A 21,980-nucleotide genomic window follows, 5' to 3' on the forward strand; every position below is an offset into this window, starting at 1 on the left:
ATTATTATTATTATTATTATTATTATATTATTATATTATTATTATTATCATGTTATGTTACTGCTTTAATACTGTTGATGTGTACTCTCCTTATCTTCTCCACATTTGTTTGTGTATGACATTGTATCTTCTTTCTGTTTGTTTAATTCACTTATTTATGATCTAAAATGTCATCTAAAGCTCGACATGCTGTATGGAAATCCTGTAAAATACTGACACAAATCATGCTTTTCCCCAAGAACTTGTAGTCCTCATATTGGATCTGATTCTGAAAAGAGCATCATCACTGCTTCCCTGCAGCACACACACACACACACACACACACACACGCACGCACGCACGGACACCTCCTCGTGGTTAAGGCTTCAGATCATCCCAGCTCCCGTCGTGTCTCTCGGTGAGTTCTCCCATCACTTTGGCTTTTTTTTTTCTTTTTTTTTTTTCTCTGTTCAGTCTCTCCGCCAGTTTTCTTCTCCTTCTATCGTGGTTGCACCATTTTCACAGCCTGTACCTGCTCCTCCATCTGCGGTGGGAGCTTCTTTTCATCTTCTTCTTCTTCTCACTCACTGCAGGTTTCCTTTTTTATGAATTTACATGGCCGCTCCGTGTCTGCTGCTGATTTTTATTCAGGAGGCAGATAGCGTTTGCTGCGGAGAAATCTGCGGAATGTGGAGCTTGAAAGTAGATGATCGCATCTGAATGACAGGATACATGGAGATAACACAACCCTGTCCCAAACTTGTGCAAGGTAAGAACCAAACAGACTACCAGTGATATTCTAACAGCCCTGTGCGTCTTATTCTAAGGTTACAGCCATGTGGTGCTCACCTGAGAATTTTACTAAGGAGGACCAATCAATGGGATTGACTGCTGCTGCTCACTCCTTAAACATGACATGCTTGTCTGAGCAGAAAAGAAACAAGACACCAGTCTGCTGTGTTTGTTGCCTTAGATGTGACACCATGGTACCTTCAGTGCACACTATGACCTACATCCCCCACCATACTGGCTTCCTCCACTGCCATGGTTTCTCACTGTGAAACACCCAACACTTTTCAATGTCTTGGCTAAATGAAGATTCTGCACATGAATTTCAGGGAAACCCTTGGGACGTCCCAGGGGAAGATGGCATTCTGGAGGAGAAAAGCTCACATCGGTAAGTAAAACAATATGATTCACAGGTTTTCTCCGGTTTTAAAACAAGGGTAACAGGGGAATTGTGTATAGACTTTAGTTAAAGAAAACAAGTCACATTTGCTTTTCAGAGGCATCCAGGAAAAACAGTTCATGGTGTCCTGCTGCAGTACTGGCAAAGAGACTAAATGAAACTGTATAGCTTCTCTGAGCATGTGGAGTGTTTGTGTGTTTGGTTTGATATTTGTGGCTTCCTGGATTATCTGTATCACTCACAGAATACACCAAACTTGTGTCTTACTTGTCTATCTATTCAATAATATATACAGTCGCGGAAAAATTATTAGACCATCAAAAGTCATCAAAAACAACGGTTATGCAATCAAGTACTAACTCCTGTGTGTATGATGTGACTAAAACAGACAGAAAAGAAAACATGGAATGCCTAAAAGCACTGTTTTTGTCAGTACAGTGACATAGATATTGATGTAAGACCTGAAGTGATTTGGGTTATTATCAGTAAAACATGGAAAATGGATAGATATCAGCTCTGAAATTAAACTCTTATGAGATATTTTTGTTGTTATCATTATATTTGTCCAAACAAATGTACCTTTAGTTGTACCAGGCATTCTACTGAACAAGAAACTGAAGAAAACAAGGGTGGTCTAATAATTTTTTCTGCGACTGTAGATTGTTTTATCACTGTTTTGAGAAGAAAGATGCATGACATAGCTGAGAAATGATAATGACATAATGCAAGACCCAAAAGAAATATGATTTTGTTTTTTTCCGGAAGTCTTCATGATGCATTTCAGTGTAACAAAACACCAGGTCATATCATAAGCCGTCTGGATTTGCAGGTTTACTAAGTCTGCTGAAGTTGCCATGAGGCAGCACTGCATACACGTTGCTTTTAATTAAATGTTTAAACAGACCGTAGCCGTTTTTAATAATTAATTTTAACAGTAATTGATATGAGGATGTGTGAGGTCTATTCTGCTGCAGCTCAGTGTGTGTTGGTGTCTGTGTTGCTGGTCTCTCAGGTGATTTTTGCATAATTCAACGAGGATTTAACCTCGTTTGAAACAACACATCTAGCTGTGAGTTGCTTCGGGCACCTCTCTATGTGGGAAACCCGAGTGCTTTGATAAGTAGGTTTAGTATCCCACAGGTGACTGGTGTTTATTTTGTCACTTTGTGAGTCCATGTATATAAAGAAGCTGTTGAAAAACCATGACTGTGCATGTAAATGGCCTTCAATGCACCACCTTGATGTATGAGATGTGAGATGACTGCCAAAGTTGGGACTGCAAATTAAGTTTTCAGTTCCTGGATTAAAGGCTCTTCTGCAACTAAAATGTATACAATCAAATCTACACAAAAGACTCACCTTAAGGGATGTAGTTTGAGACTTTTGCTTCACTTTCCAGGGATCATATGTACAGAGATATGATCACTAAAACCATGCTGTTATGATGTGATCAATAAGACTGTGTGAAATGAGAGGAAGGAAGCAGCAGATCAGTATCATCTTAGAGGATGTTAAAGCTATGATAGTAAACAAGAGAAATAAGTTTCAGTGATAAAATACACTGATCAGCTTTAACCCTTTCTTGCATGAATTATGAGAACCTTAATGGGTCAAAACACAGTAATGTTCCATCAGAGAGTGAACTTTAATTGATTGCCATTCCAACATTTATTTCAGTATAAAGTAGCTCCTTGTTTTGGATGATCCCTTATGGTCCAACTAAAGCAAAAATTAATTTAAAAGTAAAAATGTGTGTCAAATTGTCTCTAAAATGTCCCGTCAGAGAGATTTTGAATATCGTGTTTTGACCCTATTTAAGTTATTTTTCCTGAGTGTTTTTATTCCTCTTTAGGCATGAAGAAAACAATGCGATTGAAAAATTTTTTATGAACCTATTTTTCATGGAGTTGCAAAAATATCCACTCAGCTAGACATCATGAATTTAATTTTTGAAGCAAAGAAACATGTATCTACTGATATACTGAGTGAAAACTATGATTTTTTTTTTTTTTTTTTTTTTTTAAATGCTGTTAATCTGGTGTCATATTTTAACATACTCTAATATTAATTATTGCTCACTTTATGGATAATATGCAAAAAAAAAAAAAAATACAGTCTAATAACAATAACTAGCAACTGATTTACACTCAAACATGTTACTGCAGATCAGGTTTATTAAGAACAGCAAAGTTACAGTAATGGTATGAATGTCAGTGTATGAGATGATGCATAAGCGTCCACTGTGATGGCTGATATTGAACTGAAACAATAAAACCCATGAATACACAAGAGAACAGCTGGAGAATAACTGTCCACTGTAGTAATCACTTTGCATGAATGGGTTAATGTTGGTATTGTTATGTTATAACTTATGTAATTTTAATGAAATCTATCAGAAATTAGGCAAAGTTGATATTAGGTGTTATGTTTGTCATTTTATATCATATTGTCTCCTTACTCTGATGATAATCTTGTGTGTCTGAATGTAGAGAAGGAGCGACATGTAAAAGCCAATGCACGGGAGTACAACGACAAGTTCTCATACGCTGTAAGTGCAATTTATAGGTTTAGTGTGTATCATTTAGTGACACAGTAGTGAAGTTTCTGACTGCAATACTTTGAATGTTTCACACCATCCATAACTATGGGGGCCACAAAAACACAGAAATCCCTCCTTACAGGCAGTATTTGTCCTGAGCTGTTTAGTTAAGGAGATTTTAACTCTTGTCCATAGATGGTAACAATATTACCATAAAATAAATAAGGGCAACATAGTAGAAGTAGAAGTCCCTTCTGCCTCTGAGGGCAAAACATGAAAAGTGATCTACTCCCCCTGTAGAAACAAATTAATCATTCTAAGGTTAAAAAAAAAATCTATCTCATAAAGACCCAAAGGTCCATCACAGAGCAAAAGCATCTACTGATCTAAACTCTTTAATACCACTTCATTCATTAATCCTATCAATACACGTAAACAATTGTAAAATGCAGTTTGTCATCTTTTCATGCTCATCAGATATGATCCATTTGGACATTCAGAGGCACTGTAGTTACCGTGGAAACACCATCATCTTCTACAACATCGATTCCCCAATAAAACCCATGGAGTTTGATCAATGACAGTGGAAGGAAATGCTTGATTAATGTTCAGTTAATGATAGATTTTACTGAAAAAGTCACTTTTTCTGCAGTTTTCTCCGTTTTTGATATAATAACCGTCAACTTTAATCTGAGGTTTTATGAACGTTTTCATGGTCAGTAAATTAAATACAGGAAAATATCTGATTTATGCTGATAAAATGCAAAATACAGAGGCTAATACTATAATAAATGGTGATTAATCACTTAAGAAAGGTTAGATGTAGACTAAAAGGGAATATTATATTCCACAATAACCTATAAAATACAAGCAGTTTTTCATTATATACAATAACATGAGGAATTTATGGGTTTAATGCTGTTAACTAATTGTCAAATATATTTATTTTTCAGGACAATCACATCAAAACCTCAAAATACAACATCTTCACCTTCCTGCCCATCAATCTGTTTGAGCAGTTCCAGAGGGTCGCCAATGCTTACTTTTTAGTCCTGTTGATCCTGCAGGTAGGATTAAATCTGCTAAATATATATTATCATGAATTATTTACCGAGACTGATAATTTGAGTTAAACAAGACCTTTTTATACAGGTAATTCCTGCAATATCCTCACTATCCTGGTTCACAACCATTGTGCCTTTGGTGTTGGTGCTGGTGATCACTGCAGTCAAAGACGCCACAGACGACTATGTGGGTTCAAGTATATCGTCTTCCAAAGCTGCTCTGAGGGCTCTTATTTTACAGTATGCATAAATAATGTGTCTTTATGCTAATATTTCAGTTTCGTCATAAAAGTGACCGACAAGTCAACAACCGTCAGTCTCAGGTTCTCATCAGAGGAAGGTAATGAATGCTGCTTTCAAGACAAATCACACACACAAACAGTATCACAGCAAATTCTATAGTGTTTAATCAACTCTGAGACTGTCAGCTTTAACACTATATCAGTGTTTATTTTGTCCTAATCTTTGTAGTATTAATTGAACACTTTCCAAAGTGTTGATAATTCAACTCAGATACAGTGTTAAAATACCTCTAACCAGTCTTAATAATTAACTCTCCATAACACCAAACAGAGTTAAATACTTGTTACACTAGTATAGAGTTAGATTTCAAATCCACACAACTGTTAATTTAACTACAGTGAACGGATGAATGCATGAATGGTTTGGTCCAATAAAGTAAGGTGGTGTTCACATCAGGCACTATAGTGTACAAGGTCTGCACAGCCAAACATCCATAACACAGAACTTTTATTTAAGTCTGGGTGTATTTTACAATAACATACATGGTTGGTGTATTTATCAGGTTTCTGTTTGTCATTTCAAGCTTACAGAATGAGAAATGGATGAATGTTCGAGTTGGGGATATCATCAAACTCGAGAATAATCAGTTTGTCGCTGTGAGTATTATGTGTAATGACGTGAATAATTCACACAAATGAACACTGAAATATCTGTTTAATAGAAAGAAAAGACTTGTTAGAAGAAGTGAAACAGTGAAAGAGCTCTTTATGGAGATTCTGAAGTAGCCTCTACTCTTGCAACTTCAGCAGTGCAGGGATTGATTTATTGCCTTTTCTCACCACTGAGTGTCATATTGGTTATACACCTAGGCCGACATCCTTCTTCTGTGTAGTAGTGAACCCTATGGACTGTGCTATATTGAGACTGCAGAGCTCGATGGGTAAGTACTGCACTGGTTACATCAAGCACAGCTGAGGACATCACAAATGTTACGAAACAAATCTTATTTTGGTCATAGAAAACATGTGTATGTGATATTTCTACTTCTCCTGCAGAGAAACAAACCTCAAAGTTCGTCAGGCTTTGACAGTCACCTCAGATTTAGGAGATGTTTCAAAGCTAAATGACTTCGATGGTGAGGTTTTGCTTACAGTTGTTCATGTTGTATGATTGTTAACCCTTGCAGCTGTTGTGTAATCCCTCTAATGTGTTCCTCAGGTGAAGTCATTTGTGAGCCACCAAACAACAAATTAGATAAATTTACAGGTACTTTGTTCTGGAGGGACAACAAATACGCCCTGGATAATGAGAAAATGTTGTTGCGAGGTTGTGTTCTCAGAAACACAGAGTGGTGCTTTGGGATGGTCATCTTTGCTGGTACAGTCACTGGCCTTAAGTGTTTATTTTTCTTCAATTTCTCAGACCGCCTCATTTAGTCAGTTTTCCAACAACACTCACAGCTGTTCCTCCTCACCCCGACAGGGTTACAAACAAAACTGATGCAGAACTGCGGCAGGACCATGTTTAAAAGGACGAGTATCGACAAACTGATGAACACTTTAGTTTTGTGGGTATGTATAGTGCCACAATTTTTGCTTGTTGTTACAGGGAACATAGTGAATATAAAACAAAGGCATTAACCCTCACAGACCTACACAGTGTCTGGGCCCTCAAAAACATCTACTGATTAGAAATGTTTAATAGCTTCTGGAACAATAATCCTATCAGTACATTGAATTAATTCTTCAGCTTTTCAGTGGTATCAGATATGACCCATTTGGATAGTTAAAGGTTTTCTTGTGATCAGACAAGTAGAATTGAGGAAAGATGTTTTTTTTTTACCTGCTGACAGTTTCGGTTGTAGCTTCAGCTTTCATCAGAGCTGTCAAACGCTTCCTGGTGTGATGTGTCTAAAGAAAACGAACACAAGAAAATCTCTAACTAACATTTGGAATGGAAGACATGACAAACGTAATCATTCGACCCATTTGGATGTTCAGGGGTTCTGTAGTAAACACCAACATCTTCCGCAACATTGATCCACTGATAAATAAGAGTGTAGTTTGACAAATGACAGTAGTTGTAGACACTTGTTTTGACATACAGTTAGTGATATATTTTGTTGAAAAAGTCACTTTTGCATCAGTTTTAATTACTCTGACATGATAAACTTTTAAATTAATCTTTTATGAACATGTACATGATCAGTAAATACCTGACTGACACTGAAAAAAGCAAAATGCAGAGGATAAAATAGTAAATTGCAGTACATTACTCAGGAAAGGTTTGATTTAAAGAAATAATCATTTGGAAGTCTCCACAAAAAAAATCTAAAAAAAAAAAAAAAAAAAAAAAAAAAAAAATGTAGGTCTTTAAGGGTTAAAGTTTCTGTACGCAATATTTTTGGGCATCTTTGGACAAATAATCCAAAACCCTTCATTTCATTTCATTTCACTTCATTTATTTATTTATTTCGAACATGCAAAGAACAAAATAAAACAAAACAAAGCAAATTAAGACAAAAACAAAATAACATTTAAATGGACAGAATCTATCTTCAAGCACATACAAGTCTGAATATTGCATGGTCGAAAAGGAGTAGGAAGAAGTATGAACTTGTTTAATCCTACCCTTCAGTGCTTTTACACCTTTATCATTTATTTAATACAACAATCAAACAATACTATTTTCCTGATTTTAACGTCGAACCACAACAATCCATTATGCAGTAACTGAATTATTCACAACAAAATGTTCATGGCAGTGCAGTCGTACAAACAGACTCAACAATTCAACAATTTTCTTCAATAATTACAGCATATTTGTACAACATCATTCATAAACAAACCCTTACAGAATATTATAATTTAAGTGGTTTGTGAGAAGCAAATAAGACCTCTCCTCCTCATCTTTTGGCAAAGTTTAGATTTTGGTAAATCACAATAATACAGATTATTGACCAAAGTAATAATATATTACTATGAAGGTGTAGAAGTGACATGGAGCTTCCCTTTCTGTCATGTTTGTCTTCAGTTTCCCATATTACCACGAACAGACGTTACACTGGCCATCTTCGTATTTAGTCTAAGCTTAAAACAAGTGGTGGCAGGCACAACAAACCTTTGCACTTATTGTACATATTGCACATATTGTAATTTTTTTTGATGTCAACATGTCTACTCTGGTTCATTTAATGTCTACACTCTCTCATCTGTCAAAATGAATATAAGCATACATTTTCTACTGCAGATCTTTGGCTTCCTCATTTGTATGGGAGTTGTTTTGGCCATTGGAAACACCATTTGGGAGAGTTGGATTGGCAGAAACTTCCAAGTGTTTTTGCCTTGGGATGCGTCTCAAGACAGCGCTGTTTTCTCTGGATTCCTCACCTTCTGGTCTTACATTATCATTCTTAACACTGTTGTTCCCATCTCTCTGTACGTCAGGTAAGGACAATCTCATTAAATATATCAAATGATCCCATCAGTTTTAAATTCTCCTCATCCATGTATAAAGTTACTCTGAGCAGAAACAGAACAGTCTCTGGTAAACCTTTCAGCGTGGAGGTTCTGCGACTCGGCCACAGTTACTTCATTAATTGGGACCGAAGAATGTATTACAGTCCCATGAACACTGCAGCTGAAGCTCGGACCACCACGCTCAATGAGGAACTGGGTCAGGTTGAGTTCATCTTCTCTGATAAGACCGGGACCCTCACCCAGAACATCATGGTGTTCAGCAAGTGCTCCATTAACGGACAACCATATGGTATGAAGGTGGTAGGGTTGAACTGACTGATTATTGTGTCAGTATCATCCTTAAATTTAGTATTCAACATCCTTTATGTAAGTGTTATCCAACTGTTTTTAATTTTTCCATGATAACACGGACACCATGCCATCCTTGCATTTTCTGTGTCTCTCATTTATACATCTACCCATTAATGCATCTAAAAACAGGAAAAAACACAGACATTTCCACTCTCCTGATGTATTACTCACTATATTTAAAAGCTTTTTCTATATCCAGCTTATTGTGAATGTCACTGATAATTTTTTTTTTTTACCTTTTCTCCTCATAGGTGACGTTTATGATGAATTTGATCAAAAGGTGGAAATTACAGAGGCAAGTTAATCTGAAAAATTAAAACTGCTTCAGTCTAACTGTATTCTTATTAAGATAATATTTGTGATGTCGGGTGTTGTGTCCACAGAAAACAGCCTGTGTGGATTTCTCCTTCAATCCTCTATGTGACAGAAGGTTTAAGTTTTATGACGGCAGCCTGGTTGAAGCCATAAAACTGGAAGATGCTGCAGTGCATGAGTTCTTCCGACTGTTGGCTTTGTGCCACACTGTCATGCCAGAAGAGAAAAGTGAAGGTAACCGACATCCAGCACCACTAATTAATCCATAAAGACCCAAACAGCCGCTTGCAACCAAAACCATCTATTGATCTAAAATGTTTAATACCTGTTGATCCACCGATCCAGTCAATACATCAATACATTCCTATCAATACATGATGCAAAATGCAGTTTCTCATCTTTTCATGGTCATCAGTTATGACAGATTTGGACATTCTGAGGCTCCATAGTGAATGTGGAAACACTGTCACGTCTACAACATTGATTCACCAGTAAAACCCATGAAGTTTGATGAATAACAAGGGATGGAGACATTGGGTTTATATTAAGTTAGTGATATGTTTTGCTGAAAAAGTAACTTTTTCTTCAGTTTTCTCTGTTTCTGATATAAAAACCCTTAACTATAATCTGTGCTTTTGTGAACATCTACATGATCAATGAATTAAATATAGGAAAATACCTGATTTTTAGTGTAAAAACACAAAATACAGAGGATAATATTATAATAAATGGTGATAAATCACTTAAGAAAAAGTAAATATAAAGAAGAAAGTATTTTGAAAGTATTTTGAAACTACCATATAAGTGGCACTGGGTCTTTATGGGTTAAAATGAATGGCTGGATTTAATGCAGAGGTTTTGACTGATGTTTCTGTTACATGAAGGACATTTGGTGTACCAGGCCCAGTCACCTGATGAGGGAGCACTGGTCACTGCTGCAAGAAACTTTGGGTTTGTCTTCTGGGCCCGAACCCCAGAGACCATCACGCTGTATGAGATGGGACACCCTGTCACCTACCAGCTGCTAGCCATACTGGACTTCAACAACGTGCGCAAGAGAATGAGTGTCATTGGTTAGGTCTTCACTTATCAAAGCAACACTCGCACAAGCTCATTATTGGTTGGCATGACATTATAAAGACATCATTAGTACTTTATAACATGATACTGCAGAATCACAGACATCACAGATATCATGTCATAGACAAAATACAAACTCGTATAAACAGCGAATCTGTAATTATCACCACAACACAGGCTTTAACTTTCTCCAAAATAAATATAGTCAGGGTTTTATGTAGTACTGATACTACAAACTATCAACAGCAGCTGGAAGTCACATACCAGAATACTTGCACAGCTATCGATTCCACCCACAAATTAATACTACATCGCCAAAGGTTCATTCATGCATTTCTATATTATGGAATCATTAAGTTTTATCCTTCAAACACAAACATCCAGACATAAAAACACCATGTCTTCATGTGCTGCATCAACTGATAGTTTACATTATAGCTCCGTTAGCTTTGTTTTTTAAACAGAAAACATGGGTGGAATTCAGGCTGAAGTAATAACCTTTTAAAAGTCCATGGGTTTAAAATTAAAATGAATGAACTTCTGTAACAATGTGAATAGGAGCCACATACGCATTTGAAGAGTGTTCTTCCCAAATCAACATGCACAAAACAGACAGAAGCATCAGTTATGCTCATATATGTGTAAACTCAGCAGAGCTATTAATAAAGGAGAACAGTTATAGGGAATACGTCTTTGACAGCCTTATAAAATGCCAAAGAAACTATTAAATAAATACCTAATTATTGTGTTTTCCTTTACATAAATAGATTTTTCCACCATGAACTGATACAGAACGAGGACAAATTGCTTCATAAAAATCACCAGAATGAAATGAAGGACCAAATGTCCAAACAAGATAAAACGAGATGAGACAAGTTAAGATGTGATAAAAGAATCTAGGTTTGTCGCAGCAGCTGAACAATACAGAAGGTAGAATAGAAAAAGGATAAAACACTGCAAAAGGCAAAAATAAAACTATAAATCCAGTAGATATACAACTACAAACACAATAAAACACTATATACTCTATATATACTATATATAGACACTCTAAAGTATGAACATAATGTATATTCATAAAATATAACATCCATCCATTCATGTAATCATATTAAATCTATAAGTGCAGAGATAATCTGAACACTTTTTGGGTTTTTTTTTCTGTTTTTATAGTGAAAAATCCTCAAGGACAGATCAAACTGTACTCTAAAGGAGCTGATACGATTATCTTTGAGCGTCTGGATCCATCCAGTGAAGACCTCGTGTTCACTACCTCAGAACATCTCAGTGTAAGTGTAAGATTACATTCTATTACACAGCAACTAAACTGAGTAAGCGATAGCGTCGGATGATTTTTCAATACAGTACATGCATTATTTATTCATATTTTTATTCTTATAAAATCAATAGTCCTGACTAGGTTACCAAGCACATCAATTTGTTATGTAATACTGATATGTGTCATGAGATGTGGGTAATGTGTTGATTGTTCTGTCAAAATATCACAAATGCCTATTTTTATTCTACTGAAATTGAGCAGTTTGAGTATTCACTGTCCCACAATATATCACAGTTACTCATGGTCCTGATGCAACACACGCAAAACAGAGATTTCTTCATTATAACTCGCTTTTGTTTCATTTCTGTTCATTTTACTTGCAGGAATTTGCAGGAGAAGGACTGCGGACTTTAGCTTTGGCTTACAAAGATCTGGATGAGGATTATTTTGAAGTTTGGATGAAGAAACTTCTGTTCGTCAGCACATTAATTGAGAACCGTGAGGATCAGCTGGCTGTTCTCTACGAGGAGATCGAACAAGACTTGAAGGTAAAATTGACATAGTTTTGTTAAATCGATGAACAAAACACACTTATTGAATCGCAGGTTTGTTGCTGTCTTTGTTGAAGCTTTTAGGAGCCACAGCAATAGAGGACAAACTTCAGGAAGGAGTTCCAGAAACTATTGCCTGTCTAAATCTGGCTGACATCAAGATCTGGGTCCTCACAGGAGACAAACTGGGTAACTGTGCCACCCAGTTCACCTGACTGATCTTCAAAACTGGAAATTCTGTGTCTTTAATAACTGCATAATCATCTGTACATTCTTCACATTTTCAGAGACAGCAATGAACATTGGCTACTCCTGCAACATGCTGAGAGATGACATGAACGAGGTGTTTGTGATCTCAGGCCATACTCTGCTAGAGGTGCAACAGCAGCTCAGGTAAAACACTGTATTTTCTACTTTAACTCTTCTCACTCAAGTTATATTCACAATGTTTTTATGTCAAATACAGCTCTGGAAAAAAATAAGAGACCACAGCAAAATGATTGTTTTCTCTGATTTTACCACTTACAGGTATGTGTTTGAGTAAAATGAACATTTTTGTTTTTTTCTCTAAACTTCCGACAACATTTCTCCCAAATTCCAAATAAAAATATTATTATTTAGAACATGTATTTGCTGAACACGACACATGGTCAAAATAACAAAAAAATGCAGGTATTTTCAGACCTCAAATAATGTAAAGAAAACCAGTTCATATTCATTTCTAAACAACACAATACTAATGCTGTAACTTGGGGAAAGTTCATATATCAGTATGTGGTGGAATAACCCTGATTTTCAATGACAGCTTTCACATGTCTTGGCTCTCCTCCATTGCTGTTGGATGACTTTATGCAGCTCCTGTCATAGAAATTCAAGAAGCTCAGCAATGTTTCATGGCTTGTGACCATCCATCTCTCTCCAGAAGTTTTCAAAGTGGGTTCAGGTCTGCAGATTGGACTGGCCATGACAGGGTCTTCATCTGGTGGTCCGTCATCCACACCTTTACTGACCTAGCTGAGCCCAGGAGCATTGTCCTGATAGAAGAACCAGTCCTCAGAGTTTGGGAACACTGTCAGAGCAGAAGTTCAGTAGTTTTCAATAGTTATTTTTTTATTCCAATTATTGTATCTATTGTAAGAAGATAGTGATGACCACAGTAGTGGTTTTTATATTTCTCCTTCTTAAATAAGTCATGGATCAGGTGTTTATTAAGTAGAATAAGGTGTGCTTATGCTGGAATTCAACAGACACAGGAATGGAATGGCTGTCATACATGCAGACATGCTGATTTCAGAGGAAATTGCGGTGGTCTCTGAATTTTTTCCAGAGCTGTATGTAGAAAATCCACTATGTATAAGAATATTTTATTTAGCTGACTAATCTGTCATTCATACATGGAAGTAAACTAATTTCTAAATCATCAGTGGTGGAAGATGTATTGAATTATTAATGCTGAAGTGTCAGTGTTGTCGCAGCATCTTACTGTTGAAGCTGCTGGAAGTAGAGTCAGTCTGGACAACTTTTATTTATTTATAGTGACACCAGATAAATCTGAGGGCCCATCATTTGATTAATGAGCGAGGGAAGAAGAAGAAGAAGCTGCTTCTGATACATTAATCAGTTTTCAGCTGTTGGACATTGGTGAGATCTAGATTTCAACATTAATAGAAATTAAACCATGAGGAAAAATGACTATTTGGCAGAGCTGTGTGAAATATGAGTCGACTACACACTACATTTTATAAAATGCCAGAAGACAAAAACATTGGAAATCCCTCATGTAATCTTTGATAATACATTTTATTTTAAGTCTTTATAGGGCACTCATTGAAATACTCTGAAATTCAAAATTTCAACCTTAGTGTGTTATTAGACATTGTCATCTACAGGGGTTGGACAAAATAATGGAAACACCTTCACCTCAAGATGATAATGCCCCAGTCCATACAGCTAGAATTGTTAAAGAATGGCATGAGGAACATTCTAATGAAGTTGAGCATCTCGTATGGCCGGCACAGTCCCCAGACCCCAACATTATTGAGCATTTATGGTCAGTTTTAGAGATTCAAGTAAGACGTCGATTTCCACCGCCATCGTCTCTAAAAGAGTTGGAGGGTATTCTAACTGAAGAATGGCTTAAAATTCCTTTGGAAACAATTCACAAGTTGTATGAATCAATACCTCGGAGAATTGAGGCTGTAATTGCCGCAAAAGGCGGACCTACACCATATTAAATTATATTTTGTTGATGTTTTAAGGTGTTTCCATTATTTTGTCCAACCCCTGTACCTCCTTGTCGGTTGGGGTGACAACACTCTCCCTCCTCTTGCCATAAAAATCTGAGCAGCACCTGCTAAAAAGCAAACACATGCAACAAAACAGCTGTTATAAGGTCATAAACTGACAAAAAATCACTCATATTCACTAGCACAAAGAGCACAAACCGTCTAAAAAACAGTTTTTATCCCAGGGCCATAATTGGACTGAATACTGCTGGACATTAATTAATTGTGTGGAATGCTGAATGTTGTCCAGAGTATATGATGATGTTTTGTGTGTCTTTTATACTTCTAGTAACACTCTTTTTTTATGCTGCTTTTTAGATATTTATGCCGTCGGGGTTTTCCTTTTATATTTTAGTTTTTATACTCTTTTATATACGTTATTTATACTTTTTGTGGCACCTAGGACAATTGTACTTTTTAATTTCATTGTACCTGTACAATGACAATAAAGACATTCTATTCTATTCTATTTACAACTTCAAAATTTCTATAAAATCTCTCTGAATCACTGTATAGTGTTATAAAAACTAACATGCTTACTGAGGCACGGGATTGGCCCCATATTTAATGTTTGTGGAAATTACCAAAAATAGTAATTTGCCCAATAAAAGGTTAAAAGCTAGTGATCTAATAAGTTGTGTAACTTGCTCTGCTGAAAATTAGACAAAAAATGTTTGATAGTAAAAAGCAAAATAATTCTCTCTGAGATGTAGTGGAATGTTTCAATTCATAGGAAATTCCCAAGGAAAGTACTAATACCTCAAAATTGTAAAGAAAAAATAGGAAATGCTGCACTGGAATAATGAGGATGTTACAAAAAAAAATTAGGTACTCCTCATGGACAGGGAGGAGTCAAATTAAAGCAGAAGAAACAATGACTCTGTACTTTATATAATATATGTTCCGCTCATGGGTTGTGTATTTCTCTCCTAGGCCTTCAGTGGCGTTCCACCTGATGTAATCCCCCACCTACATCATCTCAAGAATAATTCATATTTACTTAATAAAATTACAAAAATAGAAATATGTTACTGATGTATATTATACTCACCAAAACTACTCCATACTGTTTTAGTATGTGTGTGACTAAATCTATTTCTTCTCCTCTCAGTCATTGTGGGAAAACAGCTATTAAATCTAAACCAATATATTTAAGCTTATGCAAATCAAAACAGATGCTCTTTGACTGTCCACCAAATGATGTGAAAATGCCAACATTATTGTACACCAGCTGGCCCCTGTGTGGCTGACATGAAATCTGATTGGATAAAGCAACAGGTTCATTTGTATTGTTTGAAGCTGCAGAACCTGCACTGTTGACTCTGAGCCTCAAGGCTGATTTCTTTTCCCCAGCAACACATGACGGATGAAATATAATTAGACAAACATACACATACACTACTGGAAGAGAAAAGCTATGAAATAAAGAGAATAGACAATTGGGAATAATTTAATACATCTTCATGGAACATCTTAGCGAGCCCACCAGTGGCATGTCCATATGGTTTGGTTACACTCTGATAACGTTAAAATCTGTCATTAAATCACAGATGAGTCAGTATGTCTCAGCTTGGAAACATTTTCAGTGAGTGTTAAGATGCAATGAAGATTGGTTTAAAACATGAGACATGATAAATCAGAGACTAGAAACAAAATACAACTGTAAATTTACAGCAAAAATTAACCCACAAAGACCCAGTGCTACTTTTGTGTTGGTTCCCAAATACATTTTTCTCTATATTTCACCGTTCTTAAATGATTTGTCACCATTCATTTTAATATTATCCTCTGTATTTTGTATTTTTTCAGTGAAAATCATGTATTTTCCAATATTTAATTCACTGATCATGTAGGTATTCATAAAGCTCAGATTAAGAAACAGAGAAAACTTAAGAAAAAAGTGACTTTTCAGCAAAAATATCAAAACTGGAGGTAAAAACAAGTGTCTCCATCCACTGTCATTAATCCAGCTCCATGGGTTTTACTAGGAATCAATGTTACAGAAGATGACAGTGTTTCCATGTTCACTACAGAGTCTCTGAACATCCAAATGGGTCATATCTGATGACCATGAAAGGATGAAAAACTACATTTTATTCCAATTATTTACATGTATTGATAGGATTAGTGGATCAACAGGTATTAAACAGTTTAGATCAGTTGGTGGTTTTGGTCACCAGTGGATATTTGGGTCTTTATGGGTTAGATGTGTATTTATCTAGAAAAAAACATATAGACATAATCAAACTATAAACCACTACATGTACCATAAACAATCCAAATACATCAAAATAGTCAATGTTTTCAGTAGTGAAGGTGTTTACCGGTTTATTTGTGTCCTCAGGAGTGCAAAGGAACACATCCTCGGCCTGAGTCGAGTTAGCAGTGCAGGAAGCGTTGAGAAGACAGACACGTTTGCAGATGATTCTGTGTTTGAAGAAACTATCATAGCGGAGTACGCCTTAGTCATCAATGGGCACAGCCTGGTAAGATCCTTGAACTGCTCATTCTATATGCAAAGCCTTCTGTCAGACTCATAAACGTTTGCTCTGTTGTGTTTGCCTGTTTGTTTTCATGTATGTTTTTTATTTTAGTAATGCTGCCTGCAGCCTTAGCTTTGTTAAACAGTGGTTGTCTTGTTGTCTGCTGAATGTGGTGTTTCAGTCCCAGCTGCTTTCTGTAATGAGCAGAGAGCTGCTGTGCGGCTGAGGGCCCCCGGCTCTATTACGGATTTCCATTAACACCCATTTCCTCACAGAGGAGCTGCTCCCTCACTGCGCCTGGAGCCCTGTCCATGATGTACACAGCTCTGTGCAAATGTTACACTGAGCTGTTGCTTGGTGTCGGCTCCACAGGGGGTTGATGTTATAGGTTGATAATAATAGGTTTACCAGGTGTGTCGTCTGTATCGCCACCGCAGGCTCACGCTCTGGAGGCGCAGCTGAAGCACGTCCTGCTGGATGTGGCCTGTTTGTGTAAGACGGTCATCTGCTGCCGGGTCACTCCCATGCAGAAAGCACAGGTGGTGGAGCTGGTGAAGACGCAGAAGAGGGCCGTGACGCTCGCCATAGGAGACGGGGCCAATGACGTCAGCATGATCAAGAGTGAGTCTCTGGATTTATTCAGTGGCACAGGATCATAACAGAAGCTGAAACTGCTCCTTTCTTGTGTCGTTAAGCAAGAAAATTATGGTGAATAACACTGGTTTCCAAGTAAAACACCTCCAGAATAAAAGCAGTGAAAGTTTCAAAGTTTGAGTCTAGAATAAAGACAAATTAAGTCTAAAATCCTTGTTTGTTGTAATTTCCAAGATACAGTTTTGGGTCAAAATGTGAAATTCTGTGAAATAATTAGAGAATGGGTTTTACTCAAAAGGAATGTTTGTCTCAGAGGTACTAGATCTACATCAAAATACTGTCTGCACATGACAATACATTCACTTTACAGGTTCTTTCCAGTGGAAGATTTATAAATCTATTGTATAAATGTACATAATTCAATATGTGTAGCAACTGTGAATGAAAACATCAACTAAACAGCACTTTTGATATTTGTTTTGCAATTCATCTTAAAGTATGTAAGATTTAGCACTTTTAATCTCTGAGGCAGCTAATTTCCAAAAAAAAAAAAAAAATTGTAGACCGGTGTTATTGAGCAGAAAATCTAAAGGTCGATAGCTGTCACTCAGTTGAAAGAAGAGTGTGTCAGCTCAAATATAATTTATTATTTCTCAGTGACCCTGTCGTTTTTTCTGTGCAAGGTTATACTTAATAGCTTTCATGTTTCATTTGATTTATTTTTCTTTTGCTTTGACATTTTGTCTTTAGTTTCAGTTCAAAGTACTTTGTGAGTCTTTCTTTTATAGTTTGTAAATATGCTTAGTTTTAGTTACATTTTTATTCCTTCTGTGTTAGTTTTTGTCTACTTTTTGTAAGGATTCATTCATTCAGAGGTCAGAAAAAACGTTGTGCAGTAAAAACTCAAGATAATTATACCATTTGAAAAGAATATATTCACTTAAGATGACATCCACCATCCACAAAAAGGTAAATATTCACTTCATTTCATTTCAATTCAGTTTTACTGTATGTAACTCAATAACATAAATGAGAAATTTGCTTCTAAAGGCTTTAGAACCTGGTGAATATTCAACATCCTGTTTTCATTTACCCTTGGTTCAAGTGAGGAAAAAGCAACCAGGGAAAATTTTTCACAAAGAAAAATACATTAAATATATGTGTAAAAGAAAAGTGTCTCATTAAGCTTATGTATGAAATAAATTAACTGAAGAAGATGATGAAGACGAACAATCCATTAACGTTTTCTCCATAAATTTGTTTTATTTGAACAAGTGTTGTGCCTTTAAATAAAATGTTTTCACATCTAGTTTCTGTCAGCTGTAATAATGCTGATACCATCAACATAAGGACTATTTTTGTGATGTAGATAACACACTCAATATTTTGTGTGGTTTTTTTTCTTAACTTCCTTGCCTTCTGATCTGTTCTTATTTTTTCCTCTCAGCTGCTCATATCGGTGTAGGCATCAGCGGTCAGGAGGGCATGCAGGCCGTTCTGGCGTCCGACTACTCCTTCGCTCAGTTTCGGTATCTGCAGAGGCTCCTGCTGGTGCATGGACGCTGGTCATATTTCCGCATGTGTAATTTCTTGTGTTACTTCTTCTACAAAAACTTTGCCTTCACCTTGGTGCATTTCTGGTACGGTTTCTTCTGTGGTTTCTCGGCTCAGGTGAGACAGTCATGAAGCCTGTAAGTTTTGGTATATAATGTCTATCTGTTTTGTGTTTTGCTAATATAATAACTGTCCTTTTTTCCATAGACTGTGTACGACCAGTGGTTCATTACTCTGTTCAATATAGTCTATACATCTCTACCAGTGTTGGCGATGGGACTTTTTGATCAGGTAATAATGCTGAAAATGTCAGCATAATACTGCACTGACTTAGTTTAATTTATTTTTCTTTATTTCTGAGCCATCTCAATATTTTCTTATTTGTTTTTTTTTTCCAAGATACTCTCAAGTTATACAGGTGAATATTTTATTACTTTAGATATTTGAGTAGACTTCTAAAAATCCTAGAAAATGCCATAAATATCCAAATCTTCACTAACCAACCCTAAATTATAACCCCTAACCCTACATCCATTTAATTTACAGTAATAATATCCATTTGTCATCTTTACTCTGCAGTCTGCCATAAAAGGATTTCCTTAAATCACTTCATTACTGCGATTTAATTAAATATTACCCAGTATACATCACATAATACATATTATATGTGTTTTGTTTTTTTTCTTGCAGGATGTCAATGACCAGAACAGTCTGCGTTACCCGAGTCTGTACAAACCTGGACAACAAAACCTTCTCTTCAACAAACGGCAGTTTTTCCTGTGCACACTGCAGGGGTTAGGCACATCATTCCTTCTCTTCTTTATTCCTTATGGAGCCTTTTCTGTCATGGTGAAAGAGGACGGCTCCCAATTTTCTGATCAACAAGCATTTGCTGTCACCATAGCAACATCCTTGGTCATCGTAGTAAGTGTTCAGGTAAGAATGTGAGTGGACATACAAAAAAAAAGATTAAGTGTCCTCAGTGGTTGTACTCCATTAGTGGTTTAATTAGACCCATGATTCTCTGTCTCCAGATTGGACTTGACACACACTACTGGACAGCTGTCAATCACCTCTTCATATGGGGGAGTGTGACCGTGTATTTTGCCATATTATTTGCAATGCAAAGTGATGGCATATTTGGCATCTTTCCAAGTAATTTTCAGTTTATTGGTGAGTTTGACCCAGCGTGAAAATACTAGTGTACAACACTGTACAATAGGAGTAATGAAGAGGTTGTAATTAGGTTAATTGGTTGTAAACGCTTTCTATAATTATTAACAAGATGTTAACCCATCTTAAATGGAGGGCAATATTGTAAAATGTTTATCCCAAATGTATATTTATTAATCCTCAGATCTCTTTGGTCACTCAGCTACACTAGATAACATTTACACCAGTTTGTAGATTTTATCTGCCAGTAGCAAATCTAAACATTCATTGTCATTCAAGTGCATGGCATACTAAATTAACACTTTATTAGGTTAATACTTTGGCAATGCTGTGCTTAATACACTGTTGCCCATAAAGTTGGAATAAAATATTTTTACCTCCTCCCATGAAATGTTGTGACAATGTGATTTATTTTTGATAGATAAAGTGTAACTAGGACTTGTATGTAATCACTGAACCCAGGCCAAAGGTAATTACTGATGTGTATGAATAGGCATAAAAAGAGGAATGCATTTTACCAGTTATAACTTGTCATTAACAAATGCCAACATTTTACACTTCCTAATGAAGCCTCCTTTGTGAGTTCTAATTTGTCATAATTTACTAGTAAATGGTGTAACAGATTGATACAAGAACAAAAACTGTAAACAGAACCAGCATAAGATGAGATGTAATAGATTATGAATGAATGACCTGTGCTTTTAATCTAATTAATAACCTTATTATTGGATGCTTATAAATCTTTTACTAGTGGTGTCATACAGTGGTTTCTAAAGGTTATGTGTAAATACAGTTTGATTCTTCCGTCCTCAGGCGCTGCTCGTAACTGTCTATCAGAGAAGAGTGTATGGTTGGTCATCCTGCTCACCACTGTGGTGTGTATGGTTCCTGGATTAGCAGTCAGCTTCCTGAGAGTAGACCTCTTCCCAACTCTGACAGACAAGGTACAACAACATTCAACCATCTACAGTGTGTGTGACTGTAACACTCCCTAAACATTCTGCACATGCCTGATGTTCCACAGGTCCGTCATCTACAACAGTGCAGGAAGAGACAAGGACCTCAAGAGCAGAATCTGAGGCGCGTCCGCAGGACCAGCTCCCGCCGGTCGGCCTATGCCTTCTCCCATCAGCAGGGCTATGGAGAACTTATCACCTCTGGCAAAAACATGAGGATGAGCTCGGTGTCAGCTGCTCCCTCTGCTGGAAAGTCACCACACAGCTCAAACTGGATAGAAAACATGTTGAAGAGAAAGAACGAGGTGTCTTGTATTTCTGATGAAAACATGGAGGCATCAAAAGGCAACAAAGCAATACAGACTCCAGATCAGCATACAGTGTAGGGTCCCATACGCATGGACCCCAAAGACCAAGCACAAGGTATGAGTGTCCTTCATTTGAGTTTAGGCTCAGATTCAACAGCACAGATGTACCTCACTTTGTATGAATCATGTGACTCGTGTCAGTGATCAGTGTTTACGGCAGATGAAACATGATTATCTAAAAGGAACCGTTTCTGAAAAGCCAGCTGAATAAAAACTAATTAAAATCCATCTTAACCAACTTGGAGGTATATTTTAGAACAATATTATGCATGAGTTGCCAAAGTCTAATAAAATCCATCATCCTTCTTTAGTTTGATTTGAGGTTATTGGTGCATTTATGTCCTTCTCTGACAAATAGTTAAGATATTTCAGTACCTGGAGAGATTTTAGTGGTTGTCAAAAATTAATGTCATACAACAAAAAAGCACCAATAACCATTTTAATAAATCCGTTTGTAAAACCTATGCACTGAAACTTTCATCTCAACTTCAAAGTGCT

At 36.5% G+C, this 21,980-nt stretch overlaps 1 protein-coding gene across 1 annotated transcript; it reads left to right on the forward strand.

Annotated features, from left to right (window-relative positions):
* The first annotated feature begins 1,104 nt into the window (after nt 1-1,104).
* atp8b4 (ATPase phospholipid transporting 8B4) lies at nt 1,105-21,960 on the forward strand. Its single transcript, XM_030137441.1, has 27 exons — nt 1,105-1,156; nt 3,658-3,716; nt 4,661-4,774; nt 4,860-4,958; nt 5,050-5,111; nt 5,598-5,670; nt 5,884-5,954; nt 6,070-6,149; nt 6,233-6,391; nt 6,497-6,585; nt 8,264-8,460; nt 8,574-8,782; nt 9,096-9,139; nt 9,228-9,393; nt 10,044-10,232; nt 11,413-11,528; nt 11,902-12,066; nt 12,147-12,258; nt 12,357-12,462; nt 16,699-16,840; nt 17,275-17,458; nt 18,879-19,102; nt 19,193-19,276; nt 19,676-19,921; nt 20,020-20,158; nt 20,972-21,102; nt 21,183-21,960. The coding sequence occupies exons 1-27, from the start codon at nt 1,126-1,128 to the stop codon at nt 21,498-21,500; spliced, it is 3,609 nt and encodes a 1,202-aa protein (XP_029993301.1). The 5' UTR covers nt 1,105-1,125; the 3' UTR covers nt 21,501-21,960.
* The last annotated feature ends 20 nt before the right edge of the window (nt 21,961-21,980 follow it).

The sequence above is a fragment of the Sphaeramia orbicularis genome, chromosome 6 (assembly GCF_902148855.1).
Source record: "Sphaeramia orbicularis chromosome 6, fSphaOr1.1, whole genome shotgun sequence".
Lineage (NCBI taxonomy): Eukaryota > Metazoa > Chordata > Actinopteri > Kurtiformes > Apogonidae > Sphaeramia > Sphaeramia orbicularis.